General features: G+C 41.6%; 1 protein-coding gene across 2 annotated transcripts in view; it reads right to left on the reverse strand.

The window, feature by feature from the left end:
- Positions 1-19,626, reverse strand: part of WWC1 (WW and C2 domain containing 1) — a 75,241-nt gene that overhangs the window by 2,458 nt on the left and 53,157 nt on the right. Inside the window, exons 9-21 of one of the 2 annotated variants that reach the window (XM_064458949.1) lie at positions 19,252-19,494; positions 17,711-17,800; positions 14,827-15,320; positions 10,595-10,703; positions 8,723-8,803; positions 7,725-7,811; positions 6,778-6,970; positions 5,277-5,429; positions 4,572-4,672; positions 3,621-3,768; positions 2,757-2,921; positions 1,233-1,325; positions 146-376 (exon numbers count right to left, since the gene is read on the reverse strand). In XM_064458949.1, the coding sequence (XP_064315019.1) occupies positions 146-376; positions 1,233-1,325; positions 2,757-2,921; positions 3,621-3,768; positions 4,572-4,672; positions 5,277-5,429; positions 6,778-6,970; positions 7,725-7,811; positions 8,723-8,803; positions 10,595-10,703; positions 14,827-15,320; positions 17,711-17,800; positions 19,252-19,494 (2,188 nt within the window). Of the gene's footprint in view, positions 1-145; positions 377-1,232; positions 1,326-2,756; positions 2,922-3,620; positions 3,769-4,571; positions 4,673-5,276; positions 5,430-6,777; positions 6,971-7,724; positions 7,812-8,722; positions 8,804-10,594; positions 10,704-14,826; positions 15,357-17,710; positions 17,801-19,251; positions 19,495-19,626 lie in introns of both variants that reach the window. The other variant, XM_064458947.1, reaches the window with a different exon arrangement.

The following is a 19,626-nucleotide window of genomic DNA, read 5'->3' on the forward strand; positions in this document are numbered from 1 at the left end:
ATCGCCTGCTTGATGGAGCTGTTAAGTGGAAGACACGAGGGACTGTAGTGCTAGGGCTTCATTTCCTGACTGTCTAAAGCACCCTGTTTCTCAGATCATGCTTCTCAAGCATCTTGAATAAAATCCAAGGGCAGGTATTACTCACTCGTTTTTCCACTAGCCTCAGCAGCAGTCGAAATCTCTCATCATCCTTCACCCACTGCGGCAACTCTTTTTCACCCTGACTTTGAGCTTGTTCCAGCTGTTCCTTCAGTTCTCTCAGCACCGAGATCTCCTGAACCAGCCGATCATGCCAAGTTTTTGAAGCTTGCAGGTCCAGCTCCAGGTCTAGTGAAGTGCGGATTAGGCGCTCTGTACCAACAGACTTGATTGAAGGCTAGAACAGAAGGGCTGTATGAACAGAGTGACAAGAACTGTCCCCACCACTACCCCTGAAGGGCCAAATACATCATGAGACCCATTTTTCCAGAACTTCTCTTAGCACAAAGCATCTCTACTCATCCTGCTTTCCAACACGTCTCAAGACAGAAAGCACAAACTCAAGCAAGTCTTATAGGTAAGCCTTTTGATTTTGCCATTTCCACTGAATTTCCTTCTTGGCAGCTTCTTGAAATCAAACAGGTCTTTCTTGCACACCTTGCTCCTAAGTTTAATGTCCCATCTTCAGATGAATCCATAATGCAGCAATAAAACCTGTGTGTTTTTTCCAGTAACATATTATGTTGCCTCCTACTGGTTTCAAACACAAGCTGCCTAAGAAAACCAATGCCTTAGAAGCTCAGCATTAGTATCCTGGGGGAATTTCAGTGATTACCATCACAATAGGCACAAGGGTTCATTGTGTGCCACAGAGTCACTACAATAGGGTCACCTGAGCATCAGAGGTATCATTCTCCTCACCCTCTTCCCCAGCTCCTCACATTTATTATAAGTACTTAAGAATCTTGCAGCAATAAACACAGAACTATTTGTGCTACTTCTGCTCTGACAAGATGGAAAACACCAGGAACCATCGTCCTAAATTGATTGTTCTAAATGAGTTCCAACTTAAATGTTCCTGTCATATTCTGATCTATCAAAGTAGCCTTGAAAGACTTCTCATGCATGAAGAAAAGGTTGTGAATGAAATCACGTGGCAACTGATTTATGTTTGCAAATCCTTCCTTTAAAACAGCTTTTCGTTTTTTTGCAAGTGTCTTTGCTAGAGGAAGAAAAAGTGGTGATGCTTTTACCCGTTTCACTCTGACACTTCGTCTCTCCATTGCATTTCGAATGAAGGGGGGCTTTTTGGATAACGTTGAACTGTCACTATCACTGCGATTCAGCTGAAAACGAAAGCAAAACCCACGTATTTTTTTCATGAAAGAAATACAAGCAATGCATATACACATTACTAGCAAGGTCAGAGGGTTCTGTAAGTGATTATAAGCAGTGATGTAAGCAGACCTATGAAGTTTTGTGAACAGCTACAGCGGACAGCTGCCACCCCAATCTGAGTGGACAACATGCAATCCATTTGGCATAGCCAGATCCTGCCACAAGCCTTGAACTCTGTCGGTTTTTTTGGAACAGATTGCATGGAAAGAGAGACACTAAGTTAGGGTGTAATATGGGACTCTACCCCACCACTGCCCTTCTCCTGTGCAAGTAACTAGGCTGGACAAAACAGCCTAGAAAAATATGGTCTAAGTAATTTAAATAATTTTCACTCTTTTCTAGCATCTCTAAAACATGGGGCTATTTTACTAGAGATTTCTCTTTCCTAAAATCATCTGTATTTTAAGCTAGTGGTGCAAGGTAGGTTTACCTGTAAGCTATCCCCCGGGCTTTCAACTTTAGAGTTGTCACGTTACACACATACAGCCTGCCTTCTTTGGTGATTGTCTGTAGACCCTTAAAAAGGGCTCAGCTCAAGTAGGGTTTAATTCCCTTCTCATATTCCTTCTCAAAGTTGGGGGTGGGGAAGGGGGACAGGCATGTGCAATCTGCATGTGCTGGGACACAGTACCTCTACCATCCAAGCACAGCCACTGCTGCAAGTTAAATAAGGTTTGTTTCTATGGAGGGAGGCACCTGCTTCTGAATTGGAGAAAACGTGCACATCAAATCAGGCTCAGCTGTATTAAGAGCATACTCAGAACAGGTCGTGCATGATAAAAAGCAGTGATTGCTTGTTTGCCAATTCAATTTAAAAGATGAGTTAGTTATAGTTTAGGCTCACCCTCAATCCAGGAAATAATTGTGAGCAAACATTTCAAAGCAGCACCCTGACCCAGTCCGTGGCCTGTTCAGTTACCTTCAGAAAAAGCACACTGGAAATTTTCAAGCTTTTGCAGTATTTTTGCTGACACTATCAGGTCAGCTTTCTATTTCTGTCAAGCATTCACATTCACCTCATCTAAAGTCAGGTGGACACAGATAATTCAAGTTAGTACAGAACAGTCAAAGCAGCAGGAAAGCATGTGCTACGCAGCTTATTCATCACTGTCTTACAGCAGCCCTTCCAGGTTAGCTTGGGCACCTCAACATGGTGCATTTACCACAAACACATACATATTTTATAAATTTGTGCTTAATACTATTAGTTCCAAGGAGCGATACTGTCTAGGAGGTGAGGACAGAGCAACTTCTAAAGTCAAAGGGGAAGAGAAGGAAGCAGTGCCACATTTCTGAAAAATTCAGACTAAGTGAACATTGATATCATGCATTCATTAATGGAAAACAGCATTCGTAACCTCAGGATTGCATTTCCTTACCCGACACACATACTGACTTTGTGGTCCTGGTGAAAATGTTTTTGAGCGGATGATAGTGCTACCTCTGACAAACTGAGTTTGGGGTGGATTGGCTGCTCTTTTGTCTTTTGGACGAACTACGGTAGAAGACTGTGCAAGACTTTCTGTGTTTGTCTCTTTATCCACCTGAAAGACAGATACTGCAGTGTAAATGCCAGCTTGCCATCTTACTGATGACACATATACAGGGCTGTCTGACAGCCACCTGTGATACATCTCCGCTTTCAGTCCCAGAGGCACCACATTCAAAACCAGGTATTCTTTAGCCCTTTCCATAAAGGGTGTCCTGACACTTCACTCTTTGAACTCAGCAGCTGCTACATTAACTGTATCACTCCCTAAGGGCTCCACATCCATTGATTGCTGGACAACATAATTGATTACAATGAGCTTTGCCTGTTGATCCAGTACATCAATGTGACCTGGCAATCTCACACAGAACAGAGGTATGATTTTAAAGACCGTTCCCTTACTTGTTGTGCATCTGCGGCAAAGATCCAAATTGCTGTATGTACATGCACAGAGAGCACGTACACAGCACGTGTTTGTTAGACTGCAACTACATTCAGAATTACACAAGGTCAAAGCCACAGTCACATTAATGGAAACAGTTTTTGTGAGCAGCAAAAAGACGGCATGAAACAATATTAACTGTGGCACAAACGGTCATGCAGAGTTCTTTAAAAATATTTTAGGTAGGTAAACATTTAAACATCAGTGATGAATTTTCAAATAACCGCTGTAGCCTTGCTCAGCTCAACAGCAACCCAGCTAAGCAATGGGAAGCTTAACTCATCTTTCTGTTCAAAAGGCCCTTGACTTTACCTTCACTGCTATTTCCATGTGCAACTGGGAATTCAGACTTTCTTCTGTTTCCCACAGCAATTTTCCAGCACAGAATTCTTCCTCCTCCTCTGCTTCATTTTCACTGATCTCATCCTGTTCTTCCTGATCAGGAACCTCTTCGTCTTGCCTGTTAAGTACAGCTTTGTTACTGAACTGACCTATAGTGCACAATACCATGGTGTTGCAACAGGGGTTACCTCCTGTAAGCTGCTGGACAGAAACATCCCCAAAGCAGCCAGTTGTACCTGGCAGGTCCTGTGGCCACCGAGATTACACAAACACAGGCTTATAGGGAAAAAATGAAACTGGAGTGAAGCTGTACCAGAAGGCAACTATTACAGCCAAAAACTTCATTATTGATCTTGCCTCAAAAGAAGCAAGCTGAGGGTTCAGCCATGTAGTCTGAGCTTAAGATGAGTGCATCTTAAGGGGAGCTCTCAGGGTGCCGTTAATCTTAGTTTAAAAAACGACACTGGACAAAATTGAAGCATTGTTTTAACATCCTTTTCAGCTTGTTTGAACTCACAGCTGGCTTCTCCTCCATCAAACCTATTGGTCAGGCTTGCTTTTTATTTCAAATGTTAGGCTTCATTAATAAAATCCAGATCTGGACCATTTAAACAACAGCCAAAATTAATATTCAAGCAAAGCCTTGCACCATACAGTGGAGCTTTCATGAATGTCCATAGAACATTGTACAAATAAGAAAATTAGTATAGTGCTGTTGACTATTTTCAACATTTATCAGCTTTGTTCTCATTTCCCAAGCACAACCTCCAGAACAGAAGAAACATGATTTTTCACCAAAACAGAAAGACAGAAGCAGCTTCCCACAACTCTATACTCTGCTTTTTTCTCTGCACATGGACCCCTAAATGCTCTGATCATTTGATCCCACCATCAGTGCTAAGATGGTGGGATGCTACCTACCAGCTCTCTCCACTAGTTAAAGTGCTTCTGCTTTCCTCCAGTTTCTTCTCCACAGCTTCCAGTTCAACAGCTGTCTGCTCTAAAAGCGCTGAGACAGAGTCCTGAGGAGAGCAAGAGGCTTCTTGTGAAGATATGACTCTCACAAACTGCAAAGCACCCAGCCCCTCTGGTCAGAAGAGCTGCAACCAGCTTTCCTCAGGTGGCAGGAGAGAGTCATAGTTTCTACACCCGCGTTGTTCAAGCAGCCTATCGTGCACACAGTGCTCAGTCAAGCCTGTGTGAGCATACCCGGCCCACCTCCCCCAGTTACACTAGCATACACACTTGTGCAGCTATAAGCTGAGCATATTGCATGCCGTGCACATGCAAAGGTAAGTCTGTATCTGGACTTGTTCGGCAAGACCATTGCAACAAAGTGAACTGTCTAGTGGGAAGAAAGGCAAGAGCTCTCACATCACTTACACCAGACCACATACCACATCCCTCAGCTTCATGAGGAGATTTCATTAAGTATTTAGCCCAGGACATGGGCATATCTGTAATTAACATGTTAATTATTTTGCAGCACTTAATGACATTTTCAAGATCTAAATATAAACACAACAGCCTTCACTTCTCATCTGTTGTAACAGTCCTTCAGCCATATAAACCCTCTCATTAGTACTGTTTAGAAGAGATTTGTTTGATTTAAGCAGTTGTTCTTACTGTTTTTTCAGTGCGGGGTACTTCAGAATGAACGTCTCCTTGTTTACTTCTCCTGTTTTGCTTCTGCAGATACTTATGACTAAGGAGGTTATACCAGCGGGTTGATTTCTCTCCGGACCTACATATTTCAGCAAGGCTAATTTGTGCCCCACCCTAGTGAGAACAAAAACACATTTTAGTGTAATACTAAAATGAACCAGTACCACACCAGTAAGAAGTAGTGACAGTGAAAATCCAGGACTACTCGACTTTGGCAAGTTTGACAAAAAGAAAAATCACCCAGTTTATCCCCATTTCAACAGCACTAGTAATGCTTTATGTTTAATTATTTTTAACATCGTCTAGGACTTCCAATCTAAGTAGCAAGTGCTTCACTACAGCTTCTGTGTACAAGAATCCAGGAGTATGAACATGGCTACTGCAGCCAGGATAAACTATAGCCAGAGCTTCAAAGAAAAGGAGAAAGGAACAGGAGATGAAGACTCCCTTTCAAGAAATCTGCAAGGCTGACAAAAATCACTGCATCACACTGAGGTGCTTTAGTTTTGTATATTCCATTCCTCTTCATCTGCCTTGTCATTTTTTACTGCGTTATATTTAGTACACATCCTGACATATTTAAAACCCGAAGTAAAACTGATTTGCAATTTATTTAATCCCCAGGTGGACTCCATTGCACCAGCTCAGTCCAGCAGACTGCGTCCTGAGCACACCTCCTGCAAGTTAGCATGCGCCCACTGGGAACTCAGGTACTGTAGGACTGTACATGCTGCCAAAAGAGAAAAACCCCATTTGGAAAACATATGCTGTCGTGAACCAAAGTGTGCTTTGCAAAGCAAGTGGAGGAAGAAACACAGAAGGACCATACAACACGTACCCCTCCAGCCCGTGGAGATACTACAGAACATGTGCAGGACAAAACATCACCTTTTCTATAACTTAATGGTTGCTAATGTCCCAGCTCAACACACCCTACTCATGGTCTGGAGTACAATGCTCCAGAAATGGTTCTACTAAAGTCAACTTGCTCAGGTAATACTGAACAACGAAAAAGCTCTAACACCATGAGGTGGCTGGCTATGGCAATATGAGCACTCAAAAAACTATACTCATATAGATTTTATCAGTGTAGATTAATAGCAGTTTTTAAAAAATCCTTTAGAGATCTTTCATATTCTACAGTGGCTTCCAAATTCCTCTAAGGTGGCCATTCTCAACTACATTACAGCTAATGTTTCCAAAAGGAAGAAAAAGAGGTAGGGTTTCACATTAAATCATGAGAGAAGGAAAACCTAGTAGTCTGACAGTCACCAGTAGTTCTGTAACAAAACACGTAACAGATTGCAATAACGATTTTGATCGGGGAAAAACAAAGAACAGAGAGCTCATATAGCTAAGGGTTATCAAGAAAGCTTTCACAGAAATTGCCATATTTCAAAGTTTTGTCTATTTCGAAAGAGGAAACAAACACAAAGACATTACATTAGAGATTAATACTAACCAAACATTCTTCAAGGTGAGACTTATCTACAGTGCAAACATCGACTCTTAAAGTCTTCTGGCGTAAGGCCGGGTAAGAGATAGAAACCCAGAATACTTCATTGTACACAAGATTGTCTGAAGCTTCCACCGGTCTTGTGCGAAACAAGCAGCTTGTGCTTTCTGAGCAGGGCAGGATAGCCACGCGAATGTTCCTATTGAAAAAAGCGCTGCAATCAGTACTAGCGTACGGGTTTCTAGTTCCCTCCATTTCAAGAGCTCCATAAATCTGTAAGTGAAATTCATCCTAAGCACTGCGGACACTACTGCCCTACCCTATCCTTTGGAACATCAGTCAACTGAGAAAACGAACACCTCAACATCAGAGACATGAAGTGGCATGAATTGCTGTAGATTTCATCCTTCTAAACTTGTAATTGAACATCATGGGATTATGTTTTACATGGTTGTTTATGTCTGCCTGTGCAACTTATCACACTGCTAACATACCCTTTTGTAGGTAGAAACAAACATGCAAAAATAAATCAAATCTTGCTTTATTCAGCACACAGTTCAATGTAAAAGAACTTGTGCCTAGAATGAGTCTAGTAGAAGCTGTACATTTCCCCACACATACACCTGTGCAGGTGTCCAAGGATGAGTTCTGTAGCAGAACAAATGCCCTCTCCCCACTTGATGCAGTTGCTCTGGGCACTGCTACAGTTAAGAAACTTGCTGGCTAGTACTAATTCTAGGCAAGTCTTTTCCTAGCAAATACATTTTTTCCTCAAACATCTGTATCTTATTTCATTTTGTGAGTTTATTAGTTCATAAATGTTGCAACACAAAGTGTAGAAGCATTTCAGAAAGGGTAAGTTTTTAAGAGTGAAAAAACAAAACCCAAGATCTGTTTAATTCCCACTGGAATCTCATACAAATACTTCAACTGTTTTTATTTCACCCACTTACACTTTTTGATCTTGTTGTAACAGCAGTGCTGGAACATTACTCAGCTGGATGACCAGTATTGCAAATTGTTTATTTTTGTCGTCATATCTGAATTGGAAAGACACAAAAAGGCATTATTATTAGAGAAGTCTGCCTTGGACTCTATGAATGAGTGTTCCACTTGTTTCATTAACACAAAAAAACAACCTTAATTTACAAACATGACAAAACTATAATGGGACCATGGCTTGCCTATAGTTTAAAACAAAACCAGATTCATATTACATGGAGTTTTGCTACTAGAACAGTCCAGAACATCGGAATTCAGATGCAATGAACTACATATTTGACCTAACACACTTTTTTTTTTGAGATCTAGCTAAATTGCTGAATATAACTAAAACCTTTTGAAAGGCTTTATGTAATGACTGTAATATAAAAAAACTTAAAAAGGAGGAATACTTGAAGTACAGCAGTGAAAACATTGCAGGTAACCATTGTTTTACCGTTGATGGCCGTGACAAGAGAGTTTTGTGCTACTTATTTTTCCCTCAAATTGTAAATAATCTTCCACTAAGTCATTTAAGGAAGATGCCTCTGTTCCCACCTTCTACTACTTGTGGGATTCAGGTTTGGTCAATGATTATGATTGCCATTTACTCTCAGCAGTTTTTCCCTGCCAAGCTGCACGCTAAAGGAGACTACAAGCCAGCAAAAGGCTTTCTCCAGCCCAGCACTAGTAGTGCTCCCATTGCTAGTTTGCACCCTCATACTACACTATCACCAGTTGATTTTCACTGACATGAAAGAGGATAACTGGGCCAAGGACCTCAGAGTCAATCCTAATTCTCAATTACACAACAAAGAGGGCATTAGTTAGTTAACGCTAGGATATAATAATACTACTAATAATAGGGCAGGATAAACAGGATAAGAAAACAGAAAGCACTGTCTTTTATATCCTATATATCATTCTTTCCACTGGAAAGAAAAATCCAGTAAAAATGTGTAGTGCTTACCTCATTGCAATTTGCACTTTAGCAGTCCCCACTGCTTCTGTATCATCGCTGTCAAACACCATCACTTCCGACACACATGGTCTGAAAGAAATCAAAGGCAATTAAGGACTTGATTTCCCTCTTACTGAAGTGCTAGCATTTAGGTGATACAAGATCTTTTCCCTTCCATTCAGGGGTTGGGTATATGGATTTTGTAAAATTAGCAGTTAAAAGAAAGCCCATTTAAGAAGTAAGTGCAATCATCCTTATAGGTATGTATTACAGTGCTTATCAGCAGAAAGTCATATGCCTTTCCCCTTCACTGCCAAAAAAAAAAAAGCCACACAAAAGACTGCAAAAATAAGGCAGTGGGGGATTTTTAAAGCGTTCCCTTAGCTTTTAGTAAAGAGAGCTGACTGCCCAGCAATAGAAATAAGACTTAACAACTGCAATCTTACCCTGCACTGACACAGCAAAAATTCTCAAGTTTTATTAGATTTAAGTAATTCCTTTGTTTCTTTAAGAAATCAAACTTCCCTAAGCACATTAAAAGTGATGTACTACACTGACTGGTCTTCCTTGAAACAGCTACCCACATTATTTTCCTCCCAATGTGCCCTCTGCCAAAGTTTCATGCACTGCAAGTCCCCAAAACTACATTAATTGTCTAATTGTCTCAGAGGCTCTGCTGTAGCACATTAAAACAGGATTAGCATTCCTTTCTTCTAAGTATTTTCCATATTACTTAGCACTCTCTTGTATTTCATTGTATTTCAGCTACAGAGGACAAACATATTGCTCATCCTACCCTCACCATTTATTACAGGCATCAAAATGATACTGTAGTCATTACAAAGGATGGTATGCCAACAACTCGGAAAACATTAAGTAACATCAAATATGCGAGTGGTCCATGGGGTGTCTTCTGTAACTGTCACACATTATCCCTCCTCCCCTCTCCGCAGAGCTCCCTATCCCATTGAGGGGACGCAGGGGCCCTAAGACACCCAGCTCTCTGACTGCCTGGCTTGTGCCAATGAGGTCCACTTTACAGAAGCATCACACGTTCTTGTCAAAGTGAATTGTGCTGTAAACATAAAAAATTACTCATTTATTGAGAGAATTAATGAAGATAATGAATAAATGGGGGGGGATACGAGACGAGCAATTTTTCACCTTTACAATCCTGTCCTGCAAGAAAAGACCCAATAATTCATTTCAAGGACAATAAAATGGTAAGAAAAATCCATGTTAGATGCAGCCAAACCAGGTATCAATAAGATCAGTACCTTCCAGTGAACTTTTTGTCAAACCATCCCAGATAGCTTTAGCAAGCAGTAAGGGAGGTCCAGAAACCCGTCAAGAGCAGCAATGCCCAGCTCCGGCTATAAGCTATGCACTTAGGGGGAAAGTCTGCAGAAATCATGTCCTGGGTCCAAGAGATTGGGAACTGCATTGCAGCACGAACACATCCAAGAGGCAGTTCAAGGTGCTTCTGCTATCTTCCTTAAAGATCCCAAAGTCCCCTCATGCTGACTGAGGACTGTCATGGACACCAGAATGGCCAACTGACAGGAGGGGAACTTTACACCTGCCAGATGGCTCTGCTATCCCCATCAATGCAGCAGTCACAGCTTGCCAGCACCTTCACAAACAGACCAGCTGTTCAAACGGTTCTGAGAGCTTGCTTTCAGCTACTTCTATTACAGGAAGCATGGGTCACTTTGATAATCAAATTTAACCTGCTTACAGTTTTTCAGAAGTATTAAGAAATCTGAGATTGAGAACTTTAGCCACCACATTAGAAAAAAGATCATAACCAGCATTATTCCAGCTGACTCCTGTGTGCAAAGCTGAGTCATTGGCTTCTTCCTAGATAGGTCTGATGTCTACCTTTGTACAGACGCCTCATATACCCCGCTATCGCCAGCAACAGATTCATCAGACACTGCAGCTGACACACATGCCACCTTCAGCGCTGTCCCTCCAGCTGTATTTATACCTATCAGAAAAGCACAGAGGAAAATCAAAAACAGGTGTTAATGAAAAACTGTCTGGATCAGGCACAGCTTTTATCCTCCCATTGAATTGCATTTTTTCCCCACCCAAGTATTGTTAAGCAACAGCACATTTCTGAAGAGAGAGAGGACACAGGTAGGGCGGGCTGTGCTCAATAGCCACCATCAAGTCAGTGCTTCAGGAACGTGCTGCTGGACTGCCCTAGAGAGCAAAAAGCCCCTGGACAACTAAGGAACAGCCTATGTGCTAGGGGTGAGAGCAGGGTTTTGTTGCATAGTCAATGCCCATTTAAAACTTGGGTCCTGCGGTAGCATACCAACGGTTGAGGTTACACCCCGGTTGTGCTGAGTGTGTTGCAACTGGCTACCCCCAGCACCTCCATGGGAGCAGGTCCTCACAGGCAATGTGAGGAGAGGCTTTCAGAGCACCTGAATGGCAGAGAGGTACCCATGACAAGATGGGCAACGTGCAGAAGCAGCAGAACTTGTGAATCCCGGAGTTACAAATTTGAACCAATAGAACAGATTCTGCTGCAAGTTACCCTCAAGCAGGCAGTAGGCCTTCTGGTTCTAGCTACCCCAGAGAGCAGCAGCAAGGCAAACACTACTGACCAAGCATAGATTATCCTGAGGGCTATATCCCACCTGCAGAGCTTATACCAAAAGTTTAGCTTCAAGGAGGGGAAACAGCAAAAACCCACCACCTGCATAGCCCTGAATCCAAAAGATTAGTGTACACAGGACAGAAGATGGGTCAAGACCATGTTAACTGGCTAAACATGGAAAGAAAGAGATTATAGGATTCAAAGTAGCAGCCACATGCAGAAATGCAGAGAAAAGGACATAGGGAAGAGAAACTGATAAAGCTGAAGCAAGGAGTTTAGCATGGAGGTGTTGCCTCACTTAGATTTCTTGTGCTACAAAACAGGTTGATATGTCCTGGAAACTTCTGCAAATTCTGCACCTTTTCACTTGATCCATCACATTTCTGCAGAGATATGCTTCAGCTGTAAGTCTGGAGAACTCTGTCTGCCAAGGTGTCTAACAAGGGCTGGGATGTACCCAGCTCTTGGCTCTCCCTCTCTGGCAGTGCTTTGGGGCACCTGCTCCAAGGGTGAGGAGGGGCTGTGCTGTCACACTGGCAGCAGCTGTGACCCCACAGCAGAAGTGTGGCAACGCACTCCTCTCTAAGGGGCTTTCATCCTTCAGAAGTGGTCGCTCTCTCCCATAGCCTTAGGAAAGCATATGCCCCCAAACCAATATATGGTTTCCATCCCATATTTTCTTTATTACTAAGGAGTTTGGGGTTTTTTTTTCTGCACAGTCTCAAAGCCACTTAAAGAGTTAAGTTTTAAAAAAACCATTGGTGCAAAAAGTGTGCAAACTCAACATATGGTTATGGAATACCATAAGGACTTGTTCTACAACCAACAGTAGAGGGTGCTACAGGTGACACCAATATATTGAGTGCACATGTAGACTTTAGGCCCATTAATCCATGTATTTTTTTGACACCACTGAATGGTACTTTCATCTTGGTATTCCCATGGAACTGTTGAGCAGAAATGTCCAGACCTTTCCCCCATAGACCAAACCACATGAATAAAAGTTAGCACCTGTAACACAATATATCAGTCATTAACTGAAACAAATGGGTGCATTTAATAATGGCATTCACAGTTTAATCCATTCTCCCACCTGTCATGTGTAAGGGCCTGGCCCCTGCTGCACTCCACATACTCTGGGCTATGCTGGAGGTATGTGGGCAGGGTCAAAACTATGTCTCTTCTTCCCCTAGTGCTGCTTTGTACCCTCCATCCTATGGTTTTAATATTAAAAGAATTTCCTCCCCACTGGCTGGCTTTCTAGATCAACTTGTTTGAGTTTTATGCACCGCTCCCAGAAACACCACTCCGAGAATCCCTCAGCACAGGGCTTCCTCACCAGGAAGAACACCGCAGGTAAAACTCCAGCAGGCTCAACCTCTTTCTCCTTCAGTTGCCAATGCCATTTAGTCATTTCAACCCAGAATGTATTAGTTTTTGACCACTTCACCTGAGCACCTTGCAGCCAAGGGGGGGGGGGCAAATACAGAGGGTGCATAAACCCCAGCAACGACATCGGTATCTGCTTGTACAGCAGAATGCTAAAGTGTAAACCTGAATGGGTAAACCTGAAAACATGGAAGCTCAGCCCTGCAATTCTTACAGGCTGAACATGTAACTTTTGCATGTGGCTAACAAAATTTGGATTTTCTGTTTTGAGTCTCTAAAGAGGTATCACACTAAAATAAGTTTATGGAAGAATTCAGAAATTACTCAACTCTCTTCTATATTCCAAGCAGGCAGATAGCACTTCCTGTGCTTTTTTACCTCTTTTTCCACTCATATCAAGAATTTAAAGTTTACTCTTCACCTCCTGCCATGTCTCCTTCCATAGGCTCTCCTGGACACACCATGACAAGGCCTTGAAGATCTGTGTCATGCACTGTCCTCACATCCATGCCATTTCCTCAGAGAATGCCAGACTCTGCCAGATTCCAGGTTTTGCTATTAGTTTGACCTACATGGCTCGGGTATCTCTCAAGTGAGAAAGGAAACCTTATTTTAGCTTCAAAAGTATCAGAGGTTCTATTCTAACAGAAATAAAAAGCAAATCCCTCAGGTATATACTGTTCAGCTCTTCTTACAGAACACGTGAGCGTGCTTTGCCCATGAGGCCAAGTACCGACCACCCCAGATCCAGCCACCACATTTCGGGTGTTACATTGAACCCCCGGCAAAATACCTGAGGAGTAAAATCTCATCTCGTTATTGCTCTGAAGTAAACTACTTATGGTGATTATTTTGTCTGCTGACTGGCTAACAGCAGTAATCACTTAATCTGCTTAACACCTGAGCTTTCACTTCAACAGCCCTGACAAATCTTGAAGCACTAAAAAGGTTAAAACTAATCAGTACCCAGTTCTAATACGAGTAATTACTGTTTCCTACTAAAATGCATAATACCTTTTGTTTGTAGGAATATGGTAGCTCAAAGGGGAAGAACTGCGCACATGTCTTAATAAATGGTATCAGCCTTCCTAATGCAGAAGCAGTGATACCATGGTGCTAGTTCCCTTTCTTCACACAGGCCGTTTTATAATCCTGTGAACAACAGAAACAAACTGCACTGCTGGTTCATACGACTACAGCTTACAAGTTTATATTGCCTTTAAAGCTCCTCTTCACTGCAGTTACAAATCCAGTCATTTCACTCATCTCCACCGGATTTAACCCAACTAACAGTCAGCAAGGGCTTCAGACAGGCCCTAGCACAAATGCCCTGACTGCTGCCTACTGCTTTCCATCCACTTCAGCCCAGTCATCATTCTAAAAAGGGATGAATCCTTTCCACCTACCAATAAGCCATATGCATGTATGAGAACATCTACTATCTTAAATGTCTAATTTTATCATGCTCACAATCTAAACATGTTTTGTTGCTAAGAGACCATCCCCCTCAAACTAGCAGAAATTCAAGCACAGCCTTGACATGTCTGCTCAGCTGAAGTTAATAAATTCATTGCCACTGATTTACTGGGAACCAGGGCAAGACAGGGTGTATGCTGAAGTGGCAGGGAGGATTTTTATTGTCATTTGTTAACTATTAAACTAAATGCCTTTCCCAGTCTTCCTCAAAAGCTTGGCCAAAAAGTTTGTGTCAGTATGCCTCTCAGTATGTGTCAGTACATGCCTCCCAGTTTCAGACCCATAGCACTAGATGACATTCTGAATAGTTAAGTGCCAAATTAAACCAGGCATTCCACCACAACCATTTTTATTTGCACATGAAATCCCTGTAATTTGTGTACACATGCCTATAAATATACTAAAAATACAACTAGATACAGTCTTCTGTAAAACTCATCAGATCAGCACTACTTTTTGTGTACAAATTAAAATTCCAGGCTTTTCATCCAAGCAAGATAGAACACAGTGGAATACACTTTTCAACATGAAGATATCAAGTTGACTGACAGGTTTTGAAATACTTGCTTCTCAATGCTTTATAAACTACATTAAAAATAAATGCATGCATGTGCATGCAAATAATTTGTTACCATACCTTGACCTAGATGTTTATCTCCTGCTCTAGGCTCTTCCAGTCTACAGCTGCCACTCCCAGAGTTTAGGGTGAGTTCTGAGAGATTTCTACTTATCTCTGTGTCATCAAAATCAATATGGCTTGAAAAGGCATCACCAGTTAGAAGTGGGTCTATCACCAGTGGAGAGCAAGGTGGAGACGGAGAAGAAAGAGATGACCTTGGAGATAGCGATGTCATGGATTTTGGAGTACCAGACAATGATCTCAGAGCCTGTACACGACTGGTGGTATCTGCTTTGTGAGTTTTCGCTACTTCGTTTTCATGAATAGTGGTGATACAGCCCGATGGTCTAAATCCAGTGGCTCCTTCTAAGAGCAAGTCAAGCTTGTTTTGGTAGTCCGTGTCCAATTGCTCCAAGTGCTCATAGTAGAGATCAGTGAAACTGGCTGACGTGGATGAGTCCTGGCTGGAGGTGGCAAGTGACCCTCTGCTAGATGCAAGAGAACCGGGGCTGCTGCTTGAGGAGAGGGAAAGCATGCTGGTGGAGAGACTGAAGGAAACAAGTCAGAAAACCATTATACTGCATCTCCTGATTTCTCAGAGAAACACTGCAATGTCGCCAAATCTCTAAACCATGTGGTACATTTTTCTTCATTAGCTCAGGCCATATGCATTAGTCCCCACAACAATCCAGAACCACAGTCTACTCAGTGGAAAAGTCAGGTCACTTTTCAATAAAGAAAATATAGTTCATACACATTTTTCTACTCACTGTATCAACCTCATAAGAGTCTGTTTAGCCAAAACAATTCTAATGAATAATTTCAAATCAATTAAAATTAGTGACATTCTCCTCCCACATCTGTCTGAAGAAAAAAATCTATAGTTGCTGTTAATCTCCAAAGCAGACCACAAAAACCAACAAGGCCCATGCAAGAATGTGAAATTATTGCAGCCAACTGTCTGTATGGAAATTTTCTTCTATTTGCCTCAATCTTGCACCCCCAGCCAAAAGGCAGTATCACAGCCGCCTGGAGCTGGCCCTCAGAGATCACAACAGCCAGCGGTTACCAAAAAACTGGCAGGATTTACCTATGTGAAAGACTGCTACATGGAATCCAGGGCCAAGAGAGCAAGGGGAAGAGTTGGACCTGGGCTGTGAAATCAGTTTACACAAGTTATTTTCCCCTAGAGATCTAATTTCAGAACATAACTGACAGCAAAATTAATGTTAAGCAGGTGCTGAATAGAAGTCTGTTCAGATGAGAAAGCCCAGACACCACAGCACACTTTTCTGCTCAGAAGACCCAATAAATCCTCTAGTACCAACTACAACATATATGATCCCTAGAAATTCCATTTAAACCAACATTCCTGATCCAGATATTAAATACCTTGCTTGTTACTGACTGTTCAAAGACCCTTAACCCTCACTTCAGATATGGATTAGCTATTGAAAAATTTCTGCGTATGCGTAAGTGGCTTAAGTTGCCCCACTGAAAAACAGTGATGATATTAGTAAGCCTAATAATCCCTTACTACTTATTTATGGCGTAAAAGCTAGAAGCTGGATTCTTATAATTATGCCCATGACCTTATGCAGAAAAATGCAACTATGCAGAATTTAGTATAATTTTGGCACAAAACGGCTTCTGCATTTGTATGACAGATGTGCACTGCATCACATTTGTTCAAAAAAGCTTTTCAGTGAAACATAACTGAAACATGATAAATGTTTTTGCATTTTGGCAGTATATATAGATCTGGCGAAGACTAATGAATTTTCAGCTTTTCAGTGTATTTCACTATCAAAAAGGAAGGGGGTTTAATTAATCTTTTCCCTATCAACAAACTGGACTCAATTTCATTTTGTGCATACCTTTGAATGCCAAACCTTTTGCATTACGGGGTTAATAACAAGGAAGGAGCATGCCAAGAACACTGGGCACATAGTTAGGAAGAAATTAGTTTCACATGCTTCTTGGTCACCTCAAAAGATCCCTAATCAGCTAGATGAAATGAAAACATGATGCATTTCCACTGCATAAGAGTATCAGATAGCTATTCTCCAAGGTGGCTTATTTACATGTCAGTCTTGCACTATGATTTCTTTCCAGGCTTTTCGTTGTCATCTTCACAAAATGAAACAGAATCCAAGTGGAGTAGAAGCTACAAACAGAGTAAATTCAGTACACACTGATAGGAAAAATCTCAACCAAACAAAAACCCCACCAAATTCTCTTCCTAATCAAAAGACAAACAGTTTTAGCTAATGATGATTTGGCCTTATTGCTTGCAGTCATGGATGCGCCTAGAAACAGCGATCCTATGCTCTTCCAGAACTACAGCCGGCAGACCACATTACGACTGCAGAAACATTTCTATACCCCATATGAACCACAACCAGATTCAAGGATATCTCAATTGATTGTCTACATTGCAAGCAACAGCACACTTGGAATTAACTTAGAGAAATATTACCATAATACTCATACATTAACATGCAGTTGCATTGCTAAGGTTCACTTTACTTGCTGCGTGTTAAGCTGTCTTTAACATATTTTATTAATATAATACCTCAGTAATTCAAACATTAGTAAAAAAAATCTCAGCTATCCTAAGTCACCTAAATGTTACATGTCCAAAATAGAAGGGATTGCAGAGGCGGTGGATGGAGACACTGCCACAAGGTTATTTATCCCATTCTAAAGCACCCATCTAAACTGAGTGGGACGTATAATACTCAAGGCTTCTCCTTCCCTTGACTACACAGAGGTCTTCAGTTATTACTCTAACTGAAAGGCCTTTTAGACCTCTCAGATGGGAGATGAAATTGTTACCAGAGGAAGGCAGTTACACCATGTGCAGTTAAAGCACCTACAACTTCTGTAAATGGTTATATACCTTTTCAGCTGAGTGTGCAACATTGCAACTAATCGCGTTGTTTCTTCCAGTTCTCGGACTAGATGGTTTCTTTTGCTATTCAACTTCAATCTAAGAAGACAGAAGAAAAAGATGAGCTAAAGGAGCGTTTACTATTTAAAGTCAGGAGTAAAAGGAAAATTTATTTTTTCTATGAAATCCTACAAAAGTTAATAAGAATACACAGTATAATGTGGGACAGAATTTGGTCACCATGCATAGGTGTTTACCAACTTCCAATACTCTTAAAATATGCAACTCAATACTGAAAACATTCATAACAGTGAAAATAGCTGGTACTATAGAAGTTAATGTTTCTAGGATCAGGCTTCAAAAAGAGTCTGGCAGACTTTGCTATACACTGTTGCATTCTTATACTTACTGTGCTAATAAAGGTTTAAATGCTTTCATGTGCTTTCAGTAAGGCCCATGGATGAACTAAGGTTTACGTGATTTAGTTATTAACCATCTCATTACAGCTTTACATGAATTATGGACTGTAGCATCATCTCAGTTTTATTTCACAAACATGTGCACTTGGATGTTCATTCTCTAATTTAGCAAGTCTCCAGACAAGAAATCCTTCTCCAGAAACATGGTGTTTCTTTGGCACACTAGAAAAGGACCATATTCCTAAAAATCACAAACAAAGGTGTTCCTCTTATGGCAAGACCTGAAACATTTGTCAAACCACAGATATTTCAGGGTGGTAAAAATCCTTCAGCTGAAGCATCGGAGAAGCCTGCATTTTTTTCAGCATGATAAATCATGGAAAGACTGTAGAAAATGGGTGTGGTCTGGACACTGAGCATGTAGAAGGAATGAAAATATAGGGCAGAGAGAGTAAATGCAACAGGCCTATTCCATATATATTCAAGAGACTGCAGCTAAAAGTAACATCGCCATAGCCACCCACATTAATACATCCAGACTATAAAGTGCTTGTAGGCAATGCCTAATGCAGTATTCATCCTCACTGTACATTCCCATGAGATCTCCCCCTGCAACACATGTAAAATTAGGGAGGATAGCTGGTATTTTTTTCAGGTAGTTCAGATTCACAAGATATTCCATGCAACTCCCACAGCACTGACAAATGCCAGTTCCTACAGGAATCACATACAAGGATGCTGAGAACAAACAACAAATTTTAAAAATTTAAAATTCCATCTGTTGACATTTACCAAGCTCCAGACTGCACAGCAACTGTAGAAGCTGCCGTGAGGAGCTGGCTGCATACAGAAACATTATAGTATGCTAACATTAAACTGGGCTATTTTGAGCATTTGTTATATTCTCACAGAGTCCCCGTTTGTAGGAACAACCACCTTTACCCACTTGGGGAGGAAGACTTGCAGGTGGTTTCTTTTGGGAGATGATTTCAGAAGCCTTGTAAGTAGAAACTGTCTCCTTGGAAATCTCAGGGCACACTGCTATCAGCATTCAGCCAGGGGATGTTGCTGCTTGCTCACGATTACCTCTTGTCCAACAAGGCAAGCTCTGTCCTATGCCCAGTAACCTACCTCTCAGTCAGCGCTTTGCTCTGAGTGTCTCTAGCAGCCTGAAGGTCTTCCTCTAGATGCCTTCTCTCTGTCTCCAGTCTCTCCACCTCTCCTCGAGTCCATTTTCTGGGGCTAATGAATCGCATTTCTTTTAAGAGCTCCTCTTTCTCATTAATTAATATTAGACGATCCCGCTCAGAGTCCAGCACGCCAGGCCAGGCCTCGCTGTCAAGCTTGGCCAATTGTATTTTCAGGTTTGCTATTCTGCAGCAAAAAGAAAGCAGTTATTCCATAAGGAGTTTCTGAGCTATTGCTCCACAGATGCACTAAAGTGAATCATGACCAATCGCATCTTCCACTGCCCTGAAGGCTCTCCGCTCAGGTACAACTACACTC

Source organism: Phalacrocorax carbo, chromosome 8, assembly GCF_963921805.1.
Source record: "Phalacrocorax carbo chromosome 8, bPhaCar2.1, whole genome shotgun sequence".
In the NCBI taxonomy this organism is placed as follows: Eukaryota; Metazoa; Chordata; class Aves; order Suliformes; family Phalacrocoracidae; genus Phalacrocorax; species Phalacrocorax carbo.